The sequence below is a fragment of the Natrix helvetica genome (assembly GCF_964273705.1).
Source record: "Natrix helvetica genome assembly, chromosome: 4".
Taxonomy (NCBI): domain Eukaryota; kingdom Metazoa; phylum Chordata; class Lepidosauria; order Squamata; family Natricidae; genus Natrix; species Natrix helvetica.
The window spans coordinates 97,018,558-97,045,506 of record NC_138550.1 but is presented as its reverse complement, the minus strand read 5'-3'; the positions used below and the strand labels follow the sequence as shown (position 1 = coordinate 97,045,506).

General features: G+C 42.9%; 1 protein-coding gene and 1 long non-coding RNA gene across 2 annotated transcripts in view; both read left to right on the top strand.

The window, feature by feature from the left end:
- LOC309391197 overlaps positions 1 to 26,949 on the top strand; it is a 330,437-nt gene that overhangs the window by 204,247 nt on the left and 99,241 nt on the right. The window lies entirely within an intron of this gene.
- Positions 383 to 18,679, top strand: NRN1 (neuritin 1). The gene is made up of 3 exons (XM_081951385.1): positions 383 to 736; positions 5,624 to 5,768; positions 16,992 to 18,679. The coding sequence occupies exons 1-3, from the start codon at positions 682 to 684 to the stop codon at positions 17,221 to 17,223; spliced, it is 432 nt and encodes a 143-aa protein (XP_081807511.1). The 5' UTR covers positions 383 to 681; the 3' UTR covers positions 17,224 to 18,679.

Sequence of the window (26,949 nt, the reverse complement as noted above, 5' to 3'; positions counted from 1 at the left end):
CAAGAAGAAGGTGGCACCGCGCTGGGGAAGATGGCAGGCAGCACTTGGCCAAGGGGACAAGCAGTTGGTTGCCCCCCGGCACGCTCAGAGAGGCCATTCAGCCTGGCGGCTAGAAAGGCGGGGGGGAAGGGGGGAAGAATGGTTTTTCCTCCGATGAATGGCGGAGGAGAAAAAGCAGGCTAAATCCAGTCCGCGATGTCTATAAATGGCGTTTCTCTCTTCCAAGGTGCACATTTAAAAAAAGGGGGGGGGAGAAATCACTCAGTGTCATCCCCCACGTCAGGGTTGGCTGTGGGCGTGAGGCTATACTTCCTCCGCCCCCTCCTAATGGAGTGAACCATTCCCTGCTCTTCCTTCCCTCTCTCTCCCTCTTTCTGTTTCTACCCCCCCTTTCTCTCTCTCTCTCCCTCTCTCCTCTCTCTCTTGGTTCCTCTTCAGCCTTCCCTCCAGTTTGGTGTGTGCAAGAAAAGTCTCAGGGCTGCTCGGAACTTGTTGGCAATGCCTGGAGAACAGAAACCCCCCATATTTTCCCAAGTCCCACTTTAAGAAAAGAACAGAAAAGAAAAGAAGGGAGGAAGAAGAAAGAAAGAAAGAAAGAAAGAAAGAAAGAAAGAAAGAAAGAAAGAAGAAAGAAAGAAAGAAAGACGATCTGCAGTCGCAAATGATTGTACTAAATATAGGATGGGACTTAAGTTGAGCGGCAGATACATATCTCTGGTCCTTGCTGTGCAGCTAGGTAAGTGAATTCATACTTTCATGATGAAAGTAGCTGGGATTTTTAAAGTGTCCTTCTTCTTCTTCTTCTTCTTCTTCTTCTTCTTCTTCTTCTTCTTCTTCTTCTTCTTCTTCTTCTTCTTCTTCTTCTTCCTTCTTCCTTCTTCCTTCTTCCTTCTTCCTTCTCCTGCCAGACAAATGCCCCGCACTAACCCGTAATATCTAAATTAACAAGGCTCTGTAATGTGAGAGTTCTTGTTACATAGTTATATGATATAATGTTCTGAGAGCATTTTTGGCTGCTTTTTATCTACATTTGCCTGTTTATTCGAGGTCTCCTAGGTGTGTGTTCTCTCTCATCCCCCACTCCAGGACGCATTTCTGGATTGTTTTACCTTGCTCCCCCACCCCCCGAAACACTCGTGCCCGTGCCCGTGTGTGTGTGTGTGTGTGTGTGTGTGTGTGTGTGTAAGATTGCATCACGGCAAAGCACATCCATCCTATTTGTCCGAAGCTAAATTATCTCCCCCTCTCCCGCTCCGAGATGTGAGAAAGGAGGCAAATCCTGTACCCCGATGATTACGGATGTTGCTTTGCGAACAAAAGGGGCACAAATAGTGCCAGTTCAAAGTTTCTGTCTCAGGTGTGGTGTTCTGTCAACGGATATTTGAGACGCATTTTATGCTGTGTTAAAATCGTTGGGGAGGGGGGAGATCGAAAGGAACAAATCAAAAGGGAATCAACCCGAGCTTCAGTCAGATATATTCCTTGTCTCTGTCGCGAAAAAATAGACATTTGAGGGGGGGTAGTTCTATTAAGGACTAGGGTTTGTTGTGTATATCTGTGTGTGTTAAAACGAGCGCGCTTCTCTCTACGTTGGTGAAAGAGAGCTTAAGATATTCCCGATTTCGTCCCTGAAACCCTCGCTTCGGCCGTAAGCTTTGCAGTTGTAGAGGCGCTTGGAAGTTAGAACCACTTTCCCATCTGCACCGAGCCTTGTTTAGAGGAGATGCGCGTTGTGAGGCGGGTGGGGTGGGGGGGAGAGGTAGAGAGAAATCGGCAAAAGCCGCTGCGGTTGGCAGCTTCACAGAAAAGCATGCCCTTCCACGTTTTGTCAAGGATGCTTGATTTAAAGGACTGCAAAGCACAAACACACAGACACGTCCGCGCGCAGCACCCCTTTTATAGAATCTGTTTCCCTCCCCTCCCCTCAACACCTCCTCCCCGGAGGTTTCCTGTCCCAAATCTTGTGCTCTCGGGTTTATTTCTCCTAGTAGCTTTTCTCTTGTGCCGACCATGTCTGCGGCGTTTTGGAAAGCCAGGCGTGGGGAGAAGGGAGAGATGCGAGACCCTTCTGGTAGATGCTTTCTGTTTTCGAAAAGAATAATAAAATAATGGCCGGGAAACGGGTTGAGTTTTCGGGGGGGGGGGGGAGTTGGTGGGGAAACCGGGCAAAGAGCGAAGAAGGTATTTGCAGTTCCACCCCAAATCTTGCTGGGCGGTTATTGTTCAACCTTTAGAATCGTCCCTTTTTCACCCTTCTCCGCAGCTTCGCCCGGTTGTGTTTTAACTGTTGGAATTCCCGTTTCTGGAGAAGAAATTGGCGCGTTTCTATCCCGAGAAATAGGCGTTGCTGTCTCCCTCTCCCACCTCTGGGCTGGGAGAGGTGCGGTAGTGTGTCGACCCATCCTCGAAAGGAAGGGGTTCGTTTGTTCCTTCATCGTTTGCCCGCAAGTATCCCCCCCACCCCCGATGTAAGGATTTGGAAAAGGCTTAAACCGGAGACGCACAAAATGTAAGGAAAATAGGCAGCAGGGGGCCGAGGGGGGGTTAATTTGTGCAATGCGCGTGCGCTACGATTTCTTACTATCTTTGTGTTTGATTTTATTATGCTTCCAGCCGTTATGGAAGTATTGAATAATAAACTTTCCCTGCTGCGCGTTTGTTTTTCGGGTTTTTTATTTTATTTTACCCACCTGGGTAAAAAAAACAAAAAACACCCTGGTTTATTCTAGCCTCGTAGTAGAATTATTGTCCGGAGAGCTGCTTTTGAAAACGAAAACAAAAGAGGGGTGCTTTGGTTTTGGGCCTGGACTCCCTTTGCACCAGGATGTTTGGAATGAATCCCGAATGACTGACCTTTCCCAGGGAAACAAGGTTGTTTAAAAAGCAAAGGTAGGGAAGAGAAGAACAAGGGACTGCGGATGTGAAAACACGCAGCGGGGCATCGGGAAGGCTAGATCTCTACATACATACATCTCGCTTTCCCCAGATCCGAGGTTTTTAACCCCTCCATTAAAAAAAAAAAGAGGAGGATGGAATCCCGCATTGGGGCAAACAAGTTTGCAAGGTTCACCGAGGCTTTGTGGGTTTCTTCTTTTGCCTGTGCAAATTGGCTGCGTGTTAATCACGCAGGAAAAGGCCTTTTTTGACAGCTGCTAGTGAAATCCCCGGTGAGATCCTTTAAAAAAAGAGGCGTCCTTTTTAGAACCTCCAGGGATGTAGCCCCTTTTCTATCCAGGCGACGGCAACGTCGACCAAGCCAGCTGAACAGGTGGGAATAGAGAGGTTCGAGTATTTAGCCCTTCTCCCCTGATGTCCACCGCTGCCCTTTGCACCCGTCTGTAGGTGGGAAGGCTGGGGAGAAGGCACAACCCAGAGGCTTTGGGAAGGAGCACTTTTCCCAGGCCTCAGCCAAGGAAGGAAGGAAGGGAGTCTGGGTTTATTCTTGGACTGGTCTCTCGTGTATGTTACTGGTTAGTAATATGGCAACCAACGCCTGCAGTCTAGCAATGTTTTGAGATGCGGGGGAGTGAGTTTAAAAAAAAAGAGGGAGGTGGTTACTAAATTGAGCTAACGATATAATTCGGCGAGGATGAGAGAATTTCTACCAGCACTGAGCTTTGATATTACGAGGCTATATTTTACTCACCCACTTTAAATACATGCACGCACGAGCACGCACCGCATTCCCAAAGGATTACTACGAAAATCTCTAGGGTGGGGAAAAAAATCCCCCTCTCCCGATTGCAAATGCCTGCCTTCCCGGGGCTGGAAGGGCTGCAGAAGGCTGAAGCATATGGACGGGAATAGCTAATGGTTTGCTCAGAATCGAGCCAGGCGATCACTTAAAACCAAGAAGTCACTAATTCCCTTTCATTTGCTGCAGGATTGATAGGGATAAATTGCCCGTATGCTGTTCTGTATCCATTCACCTGCTCTCAAAAAAAAAAAAAAACCCAGAGAAATTGGGCTGGATTATGTTTGTGCGTGCATATTTTTCAGCAATGTAATCAAGTGACCAGCATACAACAACAATGACCAAACTACCACTCATTTACATATGCACATCCCACCAGGAGAGACTTATTTTACCACCGGTACATTTCAGATTCATTGTGATCAAATAAGACTCTGCCATCAAGTTCCATGGGTTGAAGGTAATATGATGTTTCCAATCTAGTCGTTGCCAGACATATGGAACTCCTACCATTCTGGCTGAGCATGAGTGGTGTAGTCAAAGAGATCTGAAGAATACCATGTGGGAAGGACTACCCTAATCTTTGGGGGAGGGATCTTGCATGCTAACAAAACCATGCCAGGGAATGAGAGCTTGACAAAATCATGCCAGGGAATGAGAGCTTGACTTTGATACAGGTTGCACCCAAAAAGACATCACATTATCACCTTTCTCAGAAAAGGATGCCCTTGCTTCGGTTTCCCTGAAGATCTTGCAATGAGACTATAGGTTCTTTGTGAGAGGCAGAAGATGAATAGCAGGGAATCAGCATCAATGATGTGTGTGGTCAGTAGGGACAGCAGAACAGACAAGGTTGGATTGGTAGGGAAACTCCTCAAAGGCGACAAAGGCGAATGGTGTAGAGAATAAATGAGAAGGAGACCCCAAAGGATATTTTTGTCTCTACCTGAATGGGAGAGTCAGGGAAGTGGTGGAGAGGTGACCAGTAAACAAGGACTGAGCATGCATGCATGCATCCAGTATGTCAGTCACTGTTTATATTGCTTTACACTTACAACCCACTTGTAAGTATCATTTGCATAAGAGCACTTTGTATTATATGCACTATCTCACATTTGTAAACAGATGGAAGGGGGGATACATGTTTCTAACTACTAAACTCATGGAGCAACATGGAAGGGGGGCAGGCAGGAGATTTGATTGCAGAAAGAAATGATAAAAGATAGGACTTCAACACCTGTCTACATTTGATGACTTCCAGATGTGTTCTTCATCCTCTATAGACAAATGTACAGTATATACACTTTCTGGTTTTGAAATTATTTTAGGATTGTTCCCTCTATTCTGTAGATTACTGAAAACTACTTAAGAGACACTTTTAGCAATCTCAACAATGTAACTGGCTTTAAAGTTCATTTCACCAATTTGTCTCTGTTCAGAAATCAATACAACATTTCAGAAGTTGATATTTGTTAACTTTAATCTAATAATATTCATAAAATTTCAAAAAAATTATACACCCCTCTTCAAAATAATTCAAAATGGATTTTGAGATAAATAACAGTTAAATAACCCAAAATATTTGCTACTGCTATTGTTGCAACAACAGTTTTGTGAATTAAGTAATTTGTGGGTCACTTAAGGAAGAGTTAAATGCAGAGTTTGATCTAGCTGTGCTTTAGACCCACTGTGTTTCCTTTCAAATGCAGCTTCTCCAATTTCATGTAAAAGGGTGGCGGTGGTTTTAGATGAAGAGAGCTACTAGGAGAGCAGATCCTGCTCCTATTGTAGCTTTGGTGCAGCTGTGTGAAGGTGAAAGGAAGGTGCATTTGATCTCGGAGCTTTCTGGAATCAAACTAGGGGTGGGTATAGCATGCTACGATCTTGTTGGGAGCTGTCCAGCTGATATGGTGCTGATCTATTCTCCAGCATACCTGGTGCAGGCAGTCAAAGAAGCGAGCAAGTGCGATGCAGTCTTTAAGGGCTTCTCGGATTGCGTGGTCAAGATGGGCCAAAACATTGCCAACTATCCGCAAGACCTGGATGACAAGAAAAATCTCGAAACAATCTGCCGGTAGGTTCCATTATGCTTTTACAGTTGTTTCCGGTTTGTGTGTGTTTATATGGTTACTCTAAAATGGTTATTGTAATTTTTAATACTTATAAAATTACCTATGTTTTTCTTTGGAAGTCATTTGCTTTGTAGTTAGGTATAAGCAAAAGAAAGTCGATTAGCTTACAAAAACAGTTATTTCATATGGGTTTACGAACTTAACCCTCAGGAAACATGGTTTCTTGCCCATCAAGAATAACCATAATAGGCAGACAAAACTGTTTGATGTAATCTTCATGCATTCTTTCCATTGTTTGAAACCACCAACCCACTCAAGCTAAGCACAGATTAATGGAAATAAAATCTGTCATTTCAAGGGAATTTATTTTCAAATACATATGATTTTCTGGGCAGTTCACATCTTATTAAAGACAGTAGAAATTAAAGATATTTTAATAGATTTACATTACAATGAACTGTGCCCCAAATTATCAGGGACTTCTGCTGCAGTAATTCTTCTTTTCTCTACTCCATTTTTTCCTTGACATAAAAAAAAACCATAGCCAGCTGTATACTATTGATGACCAGGTGCTTACTTCCAGCAAAACGTGCAGGCTTGAGACAAAGCGCTCAACAGCCCCTGGATTGGCTGACTCTATTTTCTCCATTGGCTTTTCTACCTACTTCGTCTATAAGTTAATGCTATATATATATGTTTACTTCTTCCCGAATAATTTTTGGAATGGAGTAGGAAAGAATATTTAGCCATAATTAGTGAAAGAATCAATAACGCTTTAACATGCTTCTTAAATACCAACCAATTTTTTGTTAAGCAACATAGCAATGTAAGAGTAACCTGTTTTATTCTACTTTTAGATCATTTTTTTCTGGGTACTCTCATTTGACATATTAACCAGAATAGTTATGCTGATGTTTTCCCTCCATGTTAGAGTTGCTATTAATACAGAATCAAATTCAAATTCAGATCTTTCCTTCATCCCACGCTTCTTTCAAGGCATCATAATGGCTAGCCATTTATAGCCATGCTGCCATAAATTATTTTGTCTTATGGTGGTGTGCTATGATGCAATTTTGAAAAACCACAAGCCACTTTCAAGCTCTTTTATCTCTAATGAAGCTGCTAAGATAGTCAGTTTCCCCGAGGAAATGGGAGAAACCACCCTTATGTGTCCCATCTAAATTCAGAAACTGACTTGTGGAGGAATGAGCAGAATTGTTGCTTGTGCTTTGCCGATTTTGAAGCTTGCAGTTCTGAATTTGGAAACAGGCTAGCTTGAAATAATCAGATTCAATCCTGCATAAATATATTAAGTCAATCCAATATTTAAATGGAAACTCAATATGCTGCCAGATCTCCCTCATGTGTTTGTGGAAGTCATCCCATCCAATTTCAACTGGACTTATTTCTGACACAGACTGTATTGACCTTGGAGCATACTGCAAATAATCGAATGGGATTTACTTCCAGCATTAAGACTTCAATCTTAAAAAGAGATTTAATGGGAATTAAATGTAACTGATTGGATTCATCGAGTCTTACCTCTGAGCAAATTAGCCTACATGTATGGGGTTTGTTTTTTAGGACTGTTGCTCTATGGGTTGTGAGCTTCACATTAGTAACGAACATTTGACTTGTTTGGAAATAAATTACGTTGGGTGCAACCGGAGCAATTTTCTAGAAAAAAGAGACGGGAAAAACTGCGCTTTGACCAAATTGCATCCGGATTTTAGTGAGTTGCACCTGGAGAGAGGGAAAGGGGGGAAGGAAATCGTTTAGCTTGAAGCAAGCCGGACTGTGGAATCGGCTGCCGAAAATCTTCCACACGCTTCCTTGTTGCCGTCCTCGTTACTCGGAAGCCAAGCCTATTTCTACTACCACAGTATTCAGAAGCGTCAACAGAAAAATCTTGCTCTGGAAAAAAAGGTGTGTCCAGTCAGTGGCACCGAAACGAGGAATCGAAAAGCTTGACGTTCTCCTTTCCCAACCCCTGACCCCCCAAAAAATGAGAAAAAGAGAAAAAAAGGCACGGAAATGCACCTCCTTCCGTTGGGGGGGGCTTTTAAAAGCTCCGTTTTTTTTAAGGCCTGTACCAAATCGTTTCGACACCAAACGGCCTTGTTGAGGAGAAAGGCTGCGCGCGAGGGAGGAGGAAAGGAAGAGAGTGCGAGGGAAGAAAGGAGGCAGGCAAGACTGACGAAGCCTTACGGGAGGCCGCCACTATCGCCTCCTAAGAGCATAACACACGAAGCAGACGGTGCGTCGGCACGGGTACGCTTGACCCTCCGCACCTCCCCACCAGATTGGAAAACTCCCTAGAGAAATGTCTGCTTGGGATCCTGCAGGAATAACAACGGGAGAGCCACAAGCCAGGCAGGCTCGGGGGAGGGGAGGGGCGGAGGAGGCGGGGGCGGAGCGGAAGCCTTGCCCTACATTCCGCAATTAGACCCAAGCGCATTCCGCCAGGCCGCCCCTCCTCCCTCCGTTTCCTTCCTCTGATCTCTCTCTCTCGCGTGTCGAAAGAAGCTCCGGGAAGATTTAGTTTGCCTTCGGGAGACGCAATTACGGTAGAAATACAACAGGAGCGACGCCCTTTCCGCCTTCTCGGCGTCTCCGGGCCTCATTATTTATTACGAACGGCAACCAAGCGCTGGACTCCACCAACCGTTCGGAGGGCTCGTAAATTACAAGGTGTTGCAGCCCCGCCACGAGCCTTGTTACAAGCCACCAGAAGTCATGAGCAGTCAAGACCACGTGTCTGTCGTGACAAGGGGCGAGCTATTGGGGGTGGGGTGATAATTATTCCTATTATTAACATAATGTAATTCTGTGCTTTAATTATATATTATTTGGAAGGAAGGAAGGAAGGAAAGAACAAAACAGTTGCTTACAGATAACAATTGCATCCCAGGTGTTGTGCATGCTTTTTACTATTCATATTTTGTTGTGCATGCTTTTTACTATTCATATTTTGTTGCTGTCACTGCTCTTACTGTATTCTTGGAATTGCTTACAAGTCTGGAACTGATTCATCCTTAGCCTGTGAGTTGCGAAATTGAATACCAGTCAATGGAAAGAGCTTCATAATGATGCACCAATGAGCTCTGAAGACCTCAAATCTTTAAAGGTCAGGAAAGCATTCTGCGCCTGCTCAAGGACACAATTGCAGTACTATTAATACCTGGCTGGTCCTTTCATTAGAGTGAAGCGCCCCAAAGGTGCTTTTTCAGGAGGCAACTGGACTTTCTTGTTTTTTCTTTGGAACACCTTTAGCTTCTGATCCAAGAAGCTTCTTCAGCACTGACAGGATGGTGGGGAAGGGAAGGATTTATATTCCTTGCAGACAGCTGGTCATTTGCATCCTTTTAGAGGGTCATTGAACCACTTGGAGGTTTATCTGTGTCCTCAGGGTCACCTGAGTAGTTGGAATGGATTTCCAGGGGGAAAAATTGCAGACTACAGGAACCAGGAGTATACTCAGCTGACCATGACGACACAGATAAACCTCCAAGTACTTCAACAACAATCTATGACTGGGGTATCATACTCAAGGCCCAGGGGCCGGATCTGGCCCATAGGGTGCTTAGATCTGGCCTGCGGGGCCATCCTGGAAACACTGAAGGACTGGCTTGCAATGTCTCAGCCTGTAAAAATAAGCTCTGTTTTCATTGGCAGAGGGCTGCAGGGGTCTCTCGCAGTTGAAACAGCTTGGGAGCCCATTTTCACTGGCAGAGCGCTCAGGCCATCACAGGTGGCCCCCCCTTGACATGAGTGACGTCAAGCTGGCCATACCCACCCTGACCCTTCAAGGTCAAACACAACCTTGATGTGGCCCTCAATGAAATTGAGTTTGACACTCCTGTCCTAAAAGGATGCAAATGACCAGCTGTCTGCAATGAATATAAATCCTTCCATTCCATTCTGTCAGAGCTGAAGATGAGAAGCGAAACGTCTTCAAAGAAAAAACAAAGTCCAGTCGACTCCTGACAAAGCACCTTTGGGACAACCATGACCTGGATGACTGAGAATTTCTACTGACCATTAGAGCGAAGTGTTTACTTTAGACAGTGGGTATAGGAAATGAGGGGAGGGAAAGTCATAAAAGGCAAAATAAGAACCACCAACTTTTTCTAGCATTGAGGTTTTAGTTGTCAATTCATTGGGATTCTCTTTACAAAATTGGGACAGGTTCAGACACCCAAATAACTGAAGGTCATATCTAGCTTTCCAGACATCACTTTTAGATTTGAAAGCATATTTCAGGTCTAATTCATGGTGAACTCGAACTCTTGAACTGATTTGCCTATAAGATGCTCTGCCATTCACATGCCTTGCAAAGTCTACATTTTGCTTTTGTACACAAGAAACATTCATCAGTTAAAACAGATGACATCTTTCACACCAAACATTCAGTGAAACATAACATTTAATAGCCTTAAAAGAAATGCAACAGCCTGGTTAAATTCTCACAACCATGCATCATCGAGGGAACTAAAATGAAGGTCCCAAAATGACAGTTTTCAGCATCAGGCCAATTATCAGCGGCCAAAGATATTCCACACCAAATTACAAGCAGAAGAGTACAAATTCCAGTCCCTGCAGCTGTTTCATTTGGCAGCTTCTTGATCCTAAAGACCCAACACTTGGAAGTAAATCTCTCTGGCTTAACACTGGCTTCCAAGCAAGTGTTCTTAGGCTCACTATTCAAATGGCATGTTCCATTAAAAGGGAAGAAACTACCATAACACAGCTGAATGAAGAAATAGCCAGGAGAGGCAGAATAGGTAGCACCACTATTGATACTTCAACACAGCTAAAGTGGGACTTTTGGAAAAGGAATGGTGAACTGAAGATGGTTTTGCTAAAAGTAGAGCCAAGAACTATAGTAGAATAAAGAACCAGCAATTAAACTCGCTCTTTGTAATTCCACTCTGAACAAGGAGAAGACTTCAGATTGCCCACAAGAGCTCCATACAGTTATTTCTGCATAATAGTTGTCTCTAGCAGGATTAAAGGTCTGGGTGATGAGGGAATAACTTTTTTTTTGGCTTGATCTGTGGTGAGCTCAGTCAAAAGGACGCTGGCTACACATGCTTTTGTAATCATTTTCAGAAATTGCTTGTTAACTACTAATCTTTTAGGAATCTTTGGAGTTTTACAGCCTCAGGTGAATTTTCTTCAATCCTTAGCAAAAGAAGTGTGAAATAACAAGTGTAAAGATGTTTTTAAAAATTGGGGAATAAACAGCAAAAGACTGATTACAACTTTGATTTTGGAAAGTTATGAATGGACTAAAGGTCCAGATGGATTTAAAATAAGGTTTTGGAATGGATAATAATCCTTTTCATGGGAAAATGCTTTTGTTTTGAATTCTCTTTTTAAAAAAATGATAGGATGTGACTGAAGGTTGGACACTAGAAGGAACGAAACCAGAAGGAACTAAAATTACCTTTGAAGGAGAAGAATATTTAAATTTGTCTTACTGATATAGAATGGAGCAAAATATTTTAACATGGGGCATATCAAAGGACATTTGTGAACAATGGAGACAGAAATGATTTTTTAAAGTATCTGCTTCTATAGTTAGACTGTGTTTGAAAGATGTTATGGAAGAGAATCAAATTATACTGAGCAAGACTGATCTGAAAGTGGATTTAAAAATGAGAGACTACAAGAATGAAAAGATGCAACACTGGACATAGAAATGAAATTGGATGTATTAATTAAAAGGGATATACAGATAGAAAACCCAAAAGATTGACCTGGAAAATTTTCCTATATTGGATTTACAAAAAAAGCTTGTTAAAGCTCTGAAGAATTTTGTGAGAAGGAATAAAGAAATCAAGTTCTAGGACGTTATTTGAAGGAACTAAAGATTGTTAAAGGTAAAAAGAAGAAATAGGCAGTTGGTTTATTTGATCAAGGTTAAAATAAGTATGTTATTTCTGGCAACTCTTAATGGATTTTTGTGATCCGGACTGAATGAGCTATAAGAACTTGTTTACAGATAAGCAATGGAATTTCTTCTTGTATTTTAAATGATAAGTTACTAAAATTGATTATACTTATGGTGAAAGAAGTCATTTATTTATTTCTTTTCTTTTTCTTTACTATATACTTTTTTCCTTTTCTATTTTTTCTCTTCTACACTTTGTTTTTCTTTTTTTCTAGTTTGTATTGGTTTTTATTTCTTTAATTGCAATTCTTAATAAAATTACTATTGAAAAAGAAATAGCTAGAGTGAACAGTTAGATAATAATGCCAATCATTTCTCATAATTGCCTTTGGTGACCAAGGTACATGGATTTGTCTAGCCTTGTCTGGATTCTTATAAATGTGTAGTGAGCTTTACAATGTAGTTCTCACCAGAAGACATATAATATTATATATTAAATATCAGAATGTTTCCAAATACTGCCTTTACTGATTGTTTTGGTAACATTGACTTCCATTTTTCATTGAACCATGCAACCAGTAGCAGCTAGACAACTTAACTGAAAAATTAGGATAGTCTATAATTACTTTTAATTTATTGTGGAAATACCACCTGGATGGTTTACCTGATTCAGTGTCATTCCACCTTACTTAACTTTGTTTTAATATGCCCTTATTTTGTTGTGTAAACTGCTTTAGGATGGCACTGTTTTTCACTTTAGAAGAAATTCCTTGTTACTTATTCATATGCATGCTTTAAAGGATTGCATATTCAGACAGTCCTTGACTTACGACCACAATTGAGCCCGACATTTCTGTTGCTAACTGAGACATCTGTTAAGTGAGTTTTGCCCAATTTTAATTCTTGTCACAGTTGTTACGTGAATCAGTGCAGTTGTTACATTGGTAGCACAGTTGTTCAGTGAATCTGGCTTTCCCATTGACTCTGCCTATCAGAAGGTCGTAAAACATGACCTGGGGACACCGCAACCGTCATAGGTATGAACCAGTTGCCAAGCATCTGGATTTTGGTCACATGATCATGAGGATGCTGCAAAAGTCGTAACTGAAAAACGGACATAAGTCACTTTTTTCAGTGCCATTGTAACTTTGAACAGTCACTAAAGGAGCAGTTGTAAGTTGAGGACTACCTGTATTTGTATCACTTTTCTCCTGAATGAGTTTGAGAGAGCTGTTGGTTTGAGGTGGGGAAAGCCTATTTTGGGGGGCTTTTTTATCTATATTTTCCCCCATCTACTACACATTTTTCCCAGGTGTTTTTTTTTAACAAAGAATTGTTTTAAGAATCTAGTGCATTTGATGCAATCTACATCATTAACAGATTTTTTTAAAGGTGCTGCCCTTTAATTAAGCAAATTTCTACTTTCAAGCTTTAATTACAGGTAGTCCTCAACTTACAACCATTCTCACTTAGTGGTAGTGACTGTTCGAAGTTACAACAGCATTGAAAACATGACTTATTAATCTTTTGTCACACTTAATGACCATTGCAGCATCCCCATGGTCACATGATCAAAATTAAGATGTGTGTGACTCGTATTTATGACGGTTGCAGTGTCCTGAGGTCATGTGATCCCCTTTTGCGACCTTCTGACAAGCAAAGTCAATGGGGAAGTCAGATTCACTTAACAACTGTGATACTAACTGAACAACTGCAGTGATTCACTTAACAAGAAAGGTCATAAAATGAGGTAACGCTCACTTAACAATGGTCTGGCTTAGCAATGCAAATTTGGGATTCAGTTCAATTGCAGTTGTAAATTGAGGATTACCTGTATATTCCAAGGTGCCATTTACTGCCTTTCCTCTTGAAAAATGCACTTTAAAGTTCATAGATTCTCTTTGGAATCCTTGGCTGCATTTATTTATAATTTTATTGTATTTCTAATCCAATTGGTAGTGTAATTTTCTGAACAGATTTAAAAACTATATCAATAAAGGTTAAGCCAATAGAAAGCAGCAATAAAACACCATTAGGAAAATAAGTATATGAAAGTCATGATCCTACATTATGTAGGCATATCAGAGTATAAATTGAACCATCAAAGCAGGGGCAATTTGCATCCTTGGCAATTTTAAGACTTGTGGACTTCAACTCCCAGAATTCCCCAGCCAGCTGAAGTCCACAACTCTTAAAGTTGCCAAGACTGGACACTCCCGCCACAAATCAAAAATATGTGAAAAGCTAATTAAATTTTTGAACCAGAGTTCAACTCTAAGCGCTTGTTTTCAGAAGCAAGTGGTAGCATTAAAATCTGTAGAGCAGTAAGAAAGCAGTAAATTATTATATCTTCAATTATTTACCCTCGTTACTTTAAGAAAAGCGAAGATGGTTCCTAAATCATGCTCTTGCTTCACAATGGCTGAGTTTGCATACATTTCCCCATGGTTTTCTTAAGTGTAATCAATATTCGTAATATTCTTGGTTTGTCCAACCAACTGATCCCTAAATTACTAAGTAAATACAGGAGGAGTTTCAGCAACATCCACCCTAAAATGTGGCTCACTCATTTGTGGTTTCATGCATCATGGAAATTGATCAGATAAAACATTTTGAAGCAATTTAATCTGAAATATAGTGTCTATAATAAGGAAGTAACTTTCATGTTTGAATGGGGGTTTGAACCTGATCTCTGCAGCACCCTAACTATTACCTGGCACTCAAGGTATAATTAAGTCAACCTTTGTGTCAGGTTCATAAAGGTCCCTGCCAGTAGTTCCATTAACTCAGACTATCAAAGACATTGTATAAAAAGTGTACAGTATTTCTCTTAAAGCTGAGTGATCACAACTCTTCCCCACTCCACTCACATTTTTCATTACTGCTCAGGGGGGAAATACTATTACAACATAAGCTGCACGTTTCTAAGCACTTCCAATTTGGTTTTAATTTAGCAGGGGGGGGGGGAAGGTTGGGCCATGTGCCAAGTTATTTTCTATCACTGTATGCAGTCACAGCTTGGCATCCTAAGATGCACTCATACATGGCCTCCGGAGGGGGGGGGAGTCAAAAGAGGCAAGATGGCTAATGGGACTTGTGGCTTTAACTGTTTGGAGATGGTTCCTCCAGTCCAAGGCATTCCCCACCGCTTCCTACAAATCCATTCAGCAGCGCCTTATACCAGAACATCATTTTCTAAGCCAATAACTTTACTGAATCCACATAAAAGTATCTCTTTGGAAATGGAGCGGTAGCAGGTAGCTGACTCTTGATTTGAACTAGAAAGTTGGAAGGTTTTTTTTGGGGGGGGGAACAGTTGGCATCTAGGGTAGCTTTATCGACTATTCGATTCCAACCAAATTATCAAACTCATCCTATCCAGCTCATATCCATCAAAATAGGACTGGGCTTACATAGCATGCTACGCTGTGACATGGTTTGTTTTTTGGCACAGTGGTGAGCTAATGTAGTGACTTTCGTGTATTAACTAAATAAATCATTCACATTATATAAGACTGCAGACTAGAATTTGGTGAAATAGATGATCCATTGCTTGACACAGTGTTGGTGTTCATTATAACATGTAAGCCAGCATTTTGGCTATTGCAGCTTGCATACGTTCAAGTATTATAATTTATTAAATAAACTAGGGTTATAACAAACCATGGTTTAGTACAGTAAATGAATGTAGTCAGCAAGATACACTCTTGTGCATTCCTAATAGGGCTGCCAACTATTTAAGTGAATTAAGTTTGGGGTAGGGGTGCAGATGAGGGAAGAAATCCAGGTTCAATCCCATCTTCAGCTGCAAGAAGCTCATTGGGTGCTTTTTCGGGCCAGTCACCCTTACTCAACCTCCCCTAAGTCACAGGGCTGTTCTCTGCAAAATCAAAGGAGAGACTACTATTACGTTCACTCCCTTGAGCAACTAGAAGAAGTGCCATATATCTTTCCCTTAACAAAATAAATGAACTACTCATCAATTCTAGTCTTACTTAGACTGGCTATAATTTCTCTGAAGCAAGAAAGATTATGTTTTTCAATTATGCATAGATGCATCTCTAGAAGACATCTCAGAAGGGATATTCTTCCTGTATGCTGGTATAGGAGAAATACGTTTTTTTTAAAATCATACCTTTGCAACCAGCGATTTTTATAAACAGCTATTTGATGTAATTATTCATTACAAGGGGTAGGGCACCATGGACCAAGCTGATGCCCTGCTAATGTACCATTGCAACCCCCATCCTCCCCAAGGAGTGTAGATGATAGACAGGGATGACAAGAGATATTGTCCTAGAGTCCTGCAGGCTCCGGGTTAGAAAAGTGTAACATCCAATGTGGGTAAAATTTCAGGAAAACAGTGAGACGGGTCCTCAGTCAGGAACAGCATTTTTCAAACTCAGCAACTCCAAGAACGGATGGACTTCAATTCCCAGCAATGTTTCAACTCCCAGTAATGCTGGCTAGGGAATTCTGGGAATTGGAAGCCCTGGGATTGCCAAGGCTGTGAAACACTGGTCTGGAGCATTGTCTAACTTCTGGAGTGAGACTGGGGAATAGACCTTGTATTGAGGGTGAAAGAACCAAAATAGAATTGCCAGGGCAATGGCTTCTCTGCCAGACACACCAATCCTGTTGTCTCTATTTGTTGCTTCCTGCAAGGCAAAGTTGCCTTTTCCTTCTGGGGCCTTGTGACTTAGGAGGGGTTGAATAAGGGTGACTGGCCAAAAAAAAAGCACCCAATGAGCTTCTACTATAGTAGCTGAACGTGGAATCGAATCGAACCTAGATTTCTTCCCTCATCTGCACCTCTATTCCAGACTATCAGCATTTATTTAAATGGTTGGCAGCCCTATTAGGAATGCACAAAAGTGTATATTGTTCACTGAACTCATGTACAATACCACGGATTGTTATAACCCAGTTTATTTTAATAAACTATGATACTTGAATTCATACAAGCTCTGCTAATCCAATATGTTGGTTTACAATGATACAGTGTGAACTGCGTCAAGGAATAGGCCATCTATTCCTATTAGGAATGACAAAAGTGTATATTGTTGATTGAATTCATTTGTTGTACTATACTGTGCTTTGTTATAACCTCAGTTTATTTCCTCAACTAGAATACTTGAATTCATACAAGCTGGCTTACATGAACCCAGACATTGCCTCAAGCATTGGGTCATCTATTCCTATTGGGAATGCACAAAAGTTGTAAATTGCTGACCGAATTCATTTCTTTTATAAGGGTAGATGGAAGGAGGGTTTGCCAGTAATTCTCACCAACAGGCTCTTTCTCTTGTGTCTTTCCCTCCTTCTTCAGATACTGGGACGACTTCCACTCCTGCACCCTCACAGCCCTCACGGATTGTCAGGAAGGGCTGACAGACGTCTGGGAAAAACTGAAAGAGAAATCCAAAAAGCTCGACTACGAAGGCAACCTATTTGTCCTCTGCGGCAAAACCAACCGAGCAGCCTCGTCCCTCGTAGCCTCTGCCTCCCCGGTGCTGTTGGTGGCTCTTTCCGCCGCGTTGGCGACTTGCATCTCCATGTAGAAGGCCCTTCACGTCGTCGACGGCACGCGCGGGTCCACACGACACAGGATTCCCCCACCTTCCTCCAGCCCACCTCCTTTCCCTCCGCCGCCGCTTCTCTCTTTCTCCTGGAAGTGGATTTACAGAGGAAACGTCTCTGCCCCCTTGGCTTGGAGCGGAGGGGTGGGTGGGGGAGCTTCACCGCCCCCCCAAGAAGTGGGGGGGGGCACGTTGTGAAGTCTCATGATGCTGATGATCTCAACATCCATCTTGGGGAAGGACTGGGTGGGAAAGAGAGAGAAACGGAAGCCATCACTACCAGCCTGGTCTCTCGCTCGCTCTCTTTCTCTCTCTCTCTCTCTCGCCTCCTCTCATTTCTTTTGCGTTCAGATGATTTGCCAAATGGTCCCCAACGGTGAGCAAAGCAAACAGCCAAACTCGGACCTCAGCTTTAGTCCTCTCTTTGGAATTTAAGGTCAACTCCAAGCCCTCTTTTTCGCGTGTGTATGTGTGTGTGTGGGCGCGCGTGTGTGTGCGCGCGCGTGGGTGCACCAAGAATCTCAGGAACGGCTTCCAGCCACCACCGATTACTAATAAAGAGTTAATAATAGGTAATAATAATAAAATAAATAATAGTAACGATAGTAATAAAATAATACTACTAGTAACACTACTCACGGCAACGAAAGAGGAGCTCGGTTTCTTTCCCGCCCCCACGCCTGGGGAGGGCAAAACCTCTCCTGGAAGGTTGAATTGAGCTAGGAAGCTGGAAGGGGGGTGGGGGTGGGGGTGGAAAGCACGACCGGAAATGGAACCACCTGAGCACGTGGGTTGAGGGTCTTTCTATGGGGATGAACTCACCGACGTTTGATCTTCTCGCCTCGGAAACTCTGTCGTTTTACTGATTTGTTTTCGATCTCCCCCCTCCACCATCATTTCACTTCGAAGAACCGAGACTCCCTCCTCAATGGGTGGCGGAGGGGAGGGAGGAAGAACGGGGGGAAAGGGGGGGAAACAAAGTGGGGGGAAACCAAAATGCGGTTTTTTTAAGCTTAAAAGAAGCGCCCCCGTGGAATGCTGCTAAGTGTTGCAGAAGGCTGAGCTTCAAGCCGTCAAAGCATCCTTCAAGTCTTCACTGCCTTTTTCCGTTTAATTCTCTTCTCTTTTTTTAAGAGTTGTCCCTCTTGTTTTATAGGTGTTTCACCATTATTGGCTATCCAACAGATCACGAGGGGGGGGGGGTTGGGGAGGGAAAAAGATATATATGTTAACGTTATAAAAAAAATAATAACAAGCGAACACACAACCGGAAAGGTTCTGTGGGAGGGGTATATTAAGAGAATCTTGATTTTAAAAGACAAAAAAATGTAATTTAAGAAAGTTTATTATAAAGTCAATGCAGCAAAAAAAAATAACATAAAAGATTTGCTACAAAGTATAGAAAAAGGTATAAAATAAAATTATTGTTTGAAATGAGGACGCAGTTTTATTTTCTGGGGGAAAGAGGTGACATTCATACATTCATAAACAACAGTCTCTGAGTTATGGAAAAGAGCAAGTTTCAAGAAAACGAGCCAAGTCGGAGGTCCAGCTAAACGGCGCCTCTCATGAAGTGGCCTGGTTTTTTTTGCGAGGGGGGGATGATGTCATCGATTTGGGAAAAGCGGGAGCGAATGGCTCACGTCTGGAGTCAGTTTGATCGCTTTCCAAACCAGCGAACTCTGGAGAGTTTCACGGACTTGCCCGAAATCAGAGGCGCAGAGCTTTGAGGATGTTGGAATATCAGATGATAGAGCAGGTTTGTCCCTTTTGCCTGTATTCCCAAAAAGGATAAATGTTGAGGGAAAGACGGCGGGCGGGGGGGATACATTCCCATTCTCTGCTGGGTTGGTTTGTCTCCTACAAGGCCGTTCCCTGCAGCCAACCGCGATCCTGTGGCCACATTAAGGAAGGAATTCAACCCAAATGTAGGCTCGCAGGAGCAACTCTAGAGGCATTCTCACAAAAGGAGAAACAGAGATACAAGCGGGCATCCCCCCGTCTTGAAACGGAGGGCGCCTCAAAACGGGCACCTTACATTCGGTCCAAAGGTTTGGTTTCCCGACTCTTAGCCTATCGATAGAAAAAAAAACGAAAATCAGTTTTATTTATTTCGCCCAACGCGTTCTGTTATCTGTGTGCTGCCTTTAATTGGCAGGGAGGGATCGGGGAGCATTCAGGGGCATCTTTGTGTGTGTGTGTGTGTGTGTGTGTGTGTGTGGCTTTGATACATTTTTAAAAGGTTCCCCCCCCCCCCCGTTGTTTATTATCAACATTTGTTTAAAGGACGTGGGTATTTGGTCATATTTGCCCCCCCCCCCAACTCCCACATTGAACCTCCCTAGGTAGGTCCGTGGCAATTGCAAATCCCATCTATCTGGAGGGCTTTTAAGTTCAACCCAAGTCACCTTACAAAACCTCCGAATCCACGTGCCGTGGAGTAACCTCAATACACCTATCTTTAGTTTCTCGCCCGGTTAAATTTAGCTTCGCGCGTGTCCTGAGATTTCCTTCGCCTTCCCGGACGGACAGAGGCGCGAGAAGCTAAATAAATAACAACTTAAACTTCTATCAGTTCCGCCCCATCCCTCAATTTCGGATGCGGGGGGAGGGGTTGGAGGGGAAGAGAAGGAGGCGACCTAACATTACCCGGGCTCGGGAAGGGAAGCGGGTCTGGAGAGCCGCTTCTATAATTCATAAAAAGCAGCTCGACTCCAGCTGCGGCGGGCGAAGGGAGGTGGGCTGGGAATATATAGCCCGAGAACAGAGCCGTTGTATTGATCCGGCAAGCAGAAACCTCTCTGAACTCGCCTATTTATAGCGCTCTGCAGCGCCCTCCATAAAGAAGCCAGCACCAATGCGTAAATCTACACAGAGGGATCGCTCTTTTCTTTCACTCGGAGAGGGTCAGAGTTATTATCAGGAATAATAATAATAATAATAATAATAATAATAATAATAATAATAATAATAATAATAATAATAATAATAATAATAATAATAATAATAATAATAATAATAATAATAATAATAATAATAATAAATAATCCGAGCTGTTGAGCTACCAACCAGCCCCAAAGGCTGTGAATCTCACCAAAGATTAACCACATCATCATCTCAATATCGTATTATTATCATCATATATTTTAAGAAGGTATTTGGTTGATACCTAGGACGCTGGCAGCAACCCGTATCAACCATTAGCACCAGTGAACGCTATTTGAGATGCATTTCTGAATGTTCAGTTGGCTGAATTTCATGTTTAATGAATAAAGTATATAATAATAATGGGGGGGGGGGTATTTTCCTCTTCAAGGATCCTTTCTCGTGGGTATCGTTTCCAAGCTCATGCACGTGCAGGTGTGTGGGGTAGTAGCCCAAGTGTGCTAGGCGTAGTAGCCGCCCGTCCTATACCCAGCCGTCTCCAGGAGGAAAGCGCGCTCGATGCAACGAGTTGTTAAAAGGAAGAAGCCAGGCGCGAAGGCGCCATCAATCCATCGGCCGGCCAACCGAGCTGCTTGCTTCCCGGCGGATTGAATGGCAGCCAACAAATGGTGCCCGGGAACTGGAGCCAAGGCGACGCCAGCCTCGGCAGCACACGGGCCGGATTCTGCGCGCTCTTTGGGGGTGGGAGGAGAAAGAACAGGCCGTCTGGCCGCTGCCCCAAAGCCAGGAACGCGGGCGGTGCCGGACTTCTCCAAGCAGAAGACCTTCTCCCGCTCACGCCTGGCCTGGGGGGGACGGGAGACTTGGCGGATGGATTTTTTCCTCGGAGGCGAACAAGCGCGGATTTCTTGGCTTTTAAAAAAGAAATTGTGATCAGCGGCAAGGGAGGTCTCTCAATTGGAAACGAAATAAAGTCTTCATCGAAAGTCTAGGAATAGAGACCCGCTCCCTCCCCAAATGCGCCTTTATTAGATTCGCTGCTGGGAAAAGTCCTCCCTCCCCCCTCCCGCCTATTCTTATTTGAGGAAGGAGGAGGAGGGCTGTCGTAAATTCAGAGTGATACAACACAGGGTAGGTGGAAACCCAGCCAAGCTACCCGTCGTAGAATTGGGAAAAGGCAATAGAGCCGTTTTGGTCCGCGCTGAGGTGCCTAAAATCATGTTATATTAATAAGCGTGCTTAGCAAATAATTGGATCGTGAGAGTTTGGCAAGAGAAAGCCGTCTATCAACGTTGCTGGCCAGGGATGGGCAACCGAGCCCGCGCCAGATGTTTCTGGACTCCCGTTCTCCATCATCCACCCCACCCCCCACGCAGCCAGCTATTGGAGTAATGGTCCAGCCCCTTTGGAAGTCTCTGTGGAGTGTCTCCTTTGATGTCTTTAGGGATTTGATTATACTTAAGAGGCAGATGCCTCCTCGTTATTTTCCTTGTACTTCAAGGCATTTTTTTTTAAAACTAACGCTGATAAATGTTATTATTGAAAAGAAGGATGATTTTATCCTAATAGCACACTCCCACGCGCACATAAACCGAATTGGTAAAAAAAAATCGCTTCCTCGCTGGCTTTTTGTATATTTACTTTTGCATCCCATCCCCCTCTCTATACTGAAACTTCTTTCTATGGGAAAAAAGAGTCGAATCTTCCTGAGTTAATCACTACCTTGTTATCCTAAATCCAGGATATTAAATTAAACTGAGGACCTAAAGATCCCTAAGGAATAAGCTGTACGGTTCCACTGATTGGAAAATAGATATCGCGCACTTCAGTGGGACCCCCCTCCCCAAATAATCCCGGCAGGGGAGCCGAGTGGGGGGGGACCCCTAAAACTGGTCGGTCCAGGGGGAGCCAATTTTTGTCTTTTGAAAGGAAGCTGGAATAAGAAAAGGGTCTTTTTCCTGGAATCTCCCTCCAAGACTGAATCGAAGCAACCACTTTCCTTCTCATTTCCCAGCGCGCACAAATGATGAATTATGAATAGCTTCTCCCCTTTGCTCGCTCGTCCGCTCGTAATAAGCAGCCTGCGATTGCCCCTAAGGGTCGCGTCCCCATGTGTGCGTGTGCCTGTGTGCATTTTACAAGAAAATCTGACAGAAACCATGGCAGAAATGCTCGCTGTCTCTCTCTCTCTCTCTCTCTTCCCCAGCATGTAATCCTGCAAGAGAAGCTTCGTGGGAAGCTGGTGGGAGCCCCACCAGCCGATCTGGGTACGGAGGGCGCTGGGCTGGGCGCCGCCTTTGGGACAGCCGGCGGCGGTGGGGGGGAGGCTGCGGACGGGTGTTTGCCAGGGACCCGCCCTTACTGCTCTCCGGGGAAATCTCTCCAGCAGTCCGCTGTTTTATTTCCATCTGCCCCGTAGGCACCTGTGAGCTGCAGGATCGACAGGCCTGGGCTTGCTGGCATCTCTCCTTTTGAAATGCGAGAAAATAATAAATAAATAAATAAATAAATAAATAAATAAATAAATAAACAAACAAACAAACAAACAAATAAATAAATAAATAAATAAATAAATAAATAAATAAATATAAACAAAAATATAACAACAAAACAACAACAACAACAACAACAATAATAACAATAGATGATGCACTCAGGAATAATAATAAAGATTAGATCCGGCAGCGCCACAAATCAAGCACAAGGAATGATGAAATAAACTCACCTAATCCGGACCTTAATGCTTGCATTTATTTTCTATGATTAGATGAGGAAGGGCAATGAGATACAGTAGGCAGGGTAGAAATAAGGGTGTTTGTGTGTGGAAGCCCCCTGCTTCCTGCCTTCCCATAAACAAAGGCGTTGCCCACCACGTATCACCCAAACCTTGATTTCAAGGCTAAGGGAGAAGGCAGTAGGGCAAGGTTCCTGCTTTTGGAAGGAAACAAATTCCCCTTTCCAGTGAGACCAATATTAAAATCTCAATTTTAAATCTAGCTTTACAACTTTCATTGCTTTATTTGGCCCCTATTGCAGACAGAGTAAGAGTAACCAAGATGATTAGGGGATTGGAAGCTAAAATATACGATGAACGTTTACAGTAACTAGGCATGGCTAGACTAGTGAAGAGAAGGACCAGAGGAGACATGATAGCAGAGTTCCAATATTTGAGGGGCTGCCACAGAGAGGAGGGGCTCAAGCTATTTTCCAAAGCACCCGAAGACCAGACAAGGAATAATGGAGGGAAACACCATTATTCCACCTAGAAATAAGAAGAAATTTTCTGACAGTAAGAACAATCAACCAATGGAACCGCTTGCCTTCAGAAGTTGTGGGAGCTTCATCACTGGAAGCTTTCAACAAGAGACTGGGCTGCCATTTGTCAGAAATGGTGTAGGGTCTCCTGCTTGGCCAGGGGGTTGGACTAGACGACCTACAAGGTCCCTTCCAACTCTGTTAATCTGTTAAGTGGGGCTTGGCTCTGTCCCCTCTTCCCCTCTCTTTCCTGAAATATTTTCAGCAGGCATATGATTCAGGGGTCGGATGACCATCTGCAGGGGATCATTTTGTACAGTCTTGCACAAGCAGGAATTTGGATCAGAGGATCTATAAATCCTCCCCAACCTATAGATAAAGAGATAGATATGAGGAGTCTCAAACGTCTCTTTTGGAAATTTGAGACAAATTGTTTGTACAAGGAACAACCAAAAGCTTTAAAGACTGAGAAACCCTTTTGGCATGGGGCCATGAGTTCCTTCAAGAATACATTTAATAAGGACATATTTTCCCCACCCACAATGAAAGGGTTGCCTTGGTTCCCATTGAAAAAGAATGAAGGGGTACAATTTGAATATGTTCTCTGATCTAACGAGGACCTTCAATAGAGAAATAGTTCCTGAACTGCACATTTGTTTATTTTTCTAAATCAAGTTTTATTAAGCAATTCCAGCTCTGGGGAAATTGTTCATGAATGTGGGCGAATTGAACCAAGGTGGCAACATTTTAACTGGGTTGCTACTATGGGGCCAAATACAGTATGATTACTACAAGTAGATCTTGAAATCATTCTCACAGGAATTACCTGCCAGCATAATTTAGATTTTTTTATTAATTTAACCGGGGGTGGGCTTCAAAAATTTTAGCAAGGGGTTCTCTGCCCGGTTGCTGGGTGGGCATGGCCTAGTCAGCCTCCTGCACCGTGGGGGGGTACCCCCCCGGGCTCTGGAGGCTTTCATCGAGCCTCTGGGAGGGTGAAAACAGCCTCCCCAGGCTCTGGAGGCCCTCTGGAGGCCTTTTTTCCAGCCTTCCTGAATTTCCAGTAGGCCCATTTTCCAGCCTCCCTGAGCCTCCGTGCACACCCTGCACTTACCTGCATCCAAAATGAGCCGCGTGGGGACTCCTGGGAGGGGAGGGGTGGGCAGAGCCAGCCAGGAGTGGGATTTGGGGGTTCTCCAAACTGCACAGAATCTTACCTAGAGAGTCTCCCGAACCCCCAGCAGCCCACCCCTGATTTTATGTAACTTTTATTTCCCATTCTTTAATGTCTGTGCCACATAAAACCAACACGATTAGTACCTTAACTTCAAGTTCTTGCTAAATGACAAACTCCACTTAAAGCCAAGTTAAAAAGTTGGCAACTCTAGTAAGAGTGAACTTTTGATTAGCTTATATAGAATTGCACACACCAATTTGCTTCTTCCTTTCTCTACTCACAGTAAATAAACAAATTAGTACCTAATTGATTTGGCAAATCAAGTCTAACTTTCCTTTCCTACTTTCAGGAATTGATTCCTGTGAGATTTCACACACCTAAGCAAGAGCCTCTATGATTTTTCTTTCCTGGGCTTTCACTGGACTACATAAACCTAAGCAGGGCTGCCCAAAACAATCAGACAATCTTAGCAACGTAAGAATAATTGTGTCATTGCTTTCATAACGGTGAAAATTTTGCGATCTCTGTACATAAAGCTGATCCATAAAGAGTGTGACGACTTACACAAAGATGACATTTTAATTCAATTGTGGGCATGCCAGATTAAAGACGATGGGAATTGTAGTCTAACATTTCTGGATGGCACCAGGTTGAGAAAGAACTATTGTAGGATATTATGTCAAGAAGATGCTCTAATTCTGAGCTGAGAAGTATTTGGAATAAAGGAAATCTTGAAGCCATGGTGAAGAACATCGTGGGTTACTTACTCACTCCCTGCCTTCACACTTTTAAAGTGACAAATTGCACCTCCAAGTGATTAATACTGTGTCACCCTACCTCACATTTATGGTGCTGTGTGTAGCTGTGTTAATTACGTCACACCCGTGTACTCAGAAACTTAGAAAAGACTATCTGTATTATGCTAGTGTGAAGCCAAGACATAGAAATCAAACTTTTGGTGCAGTAATATTAAGAAGATGCTTTTTCTTAAATATATTATATTTGGAGTGTCAGCAACCTCAGTTAGGACCGAGGAGGATTTCAGCTTTTGGGTTTGATTTCCTGGGCAGAATGGCAAGGGAGAAAAGTTTATATAGAACATATACCTCTAATAATGAACTATTTACAGTATATAATGGATAAATCTTAGGATAAATGCCATCACTGATAACAGCATGCTATTTGTGTGGCTAGGCTGATGAAATATGCTTGCTTTGTCAATACCTTTTCCTTGGTCCAGTGAAGTAAATATTGAACCTGTCCAAGCAATAAGATCTAAAATCAAACTTTACCTATGATAAATTCTTGTTCTGCATAAGTCAGGCTTGGCTCCCCAGTGAGCCTTCATCCTGAATACTACTTCATTCAGTTGAATAAAGACTGTATTAAAGAGTATATTTATATTTAACATATTACATGGCATGATGGGAATTGTAGTCAGAAGCTGATAGGAATGAGTCAACTGAGATTAATTCCTTTGAATGGCCACTGAGAGATCATTTAGATCAGGGGTGTCCAAACTTGGGAACTTTAAGACTTGTGGACTTCAACTCCCAGAATTCCCCAGCCAGCATGGCTGGCTGGGGAATTCTGGGAGTTGAAGTCCACAAGTCTTAAAGTTCCCAAGTTTGGACACCCCTGATTTAGATGTTTTTAGAACAGTATGCACTCACTAGGATCTTGTACAAGTAGTCCTCAACAGTTCATTTAGCGACCGTTCAAAGTTGCAACAGCACTTTAAAAAGTGACTTATGACTGTTATTCACACTTATGACCATTGAAGAATCTCCGTTGTCCCATGATGAATATTCAAACACTGACTCATTTATGAAGGTTGCCGTGTCCCAGGGTCATGTCATTCTCTTTTGCAACCTTCTGACAAGCAAAGTCAACGAGGAAGCCAGATTCACTTAACATCTCTGTTACTAACTTAACAACTGCAGTGATTCACTTAATAACTGTGGCCAGAAAGTCCTGAAATGGGGCAAAACTCACTTAAATGTCTCACTTAGCAAGGGAAATTTTGAACTCAAGTGTGGTCCTAAGTCGAGAACTGCCTGTATACCAGAAAGGAGGGGTGAAATGTAATAAGAATTAATTTGATCTGCCAAACCCACTTTTCAAGATTCATTTTGATCACTCCTATAGCCCAAGGAATGGAATCAGAGCTTTAGTCATTCTGAGAGCTGGCTAATGGCAGTTAAGATTAAGTCTTTAATGCAACACTTGTATGTATAACACTTAGTGATTTGATACATGATGACTGGCAGCTAAATGTGCCGACTGACTCCAGTAAGAGGAATTGAAGTGGCGAGAAGAAAAATGAATATTGTTGGTGGATCATTCTCCGAGCGACTGACCTTGTACGCAAGCATGCTACTGCACCAAAT

Excerpts from the sequence above, each read along its gene's own strand:
- NRN1 (XM_081951385.1), top strand. The coding sequence starts at position 682 with ATGGGACTTAAGTTGAGCGGCAGATACATATCTCTGGTCCTTGCTGTG. Across the intron at positions 737-5,623 it reads GGTCCTTGCTGTGCAGCTAG|CATACCTGGTGCAGGCAGTC; the intron begins GTAAGTGAATTC and ends TCTATTCTCCAG. Across the intron at positions 5,769-16,991 it reads AATCTCGAAACAATCTGCCG|ATACTGGGACGACTTCCACT; the intron begins GTAGGTTCCATT and ends CTCCTTCTTCAG.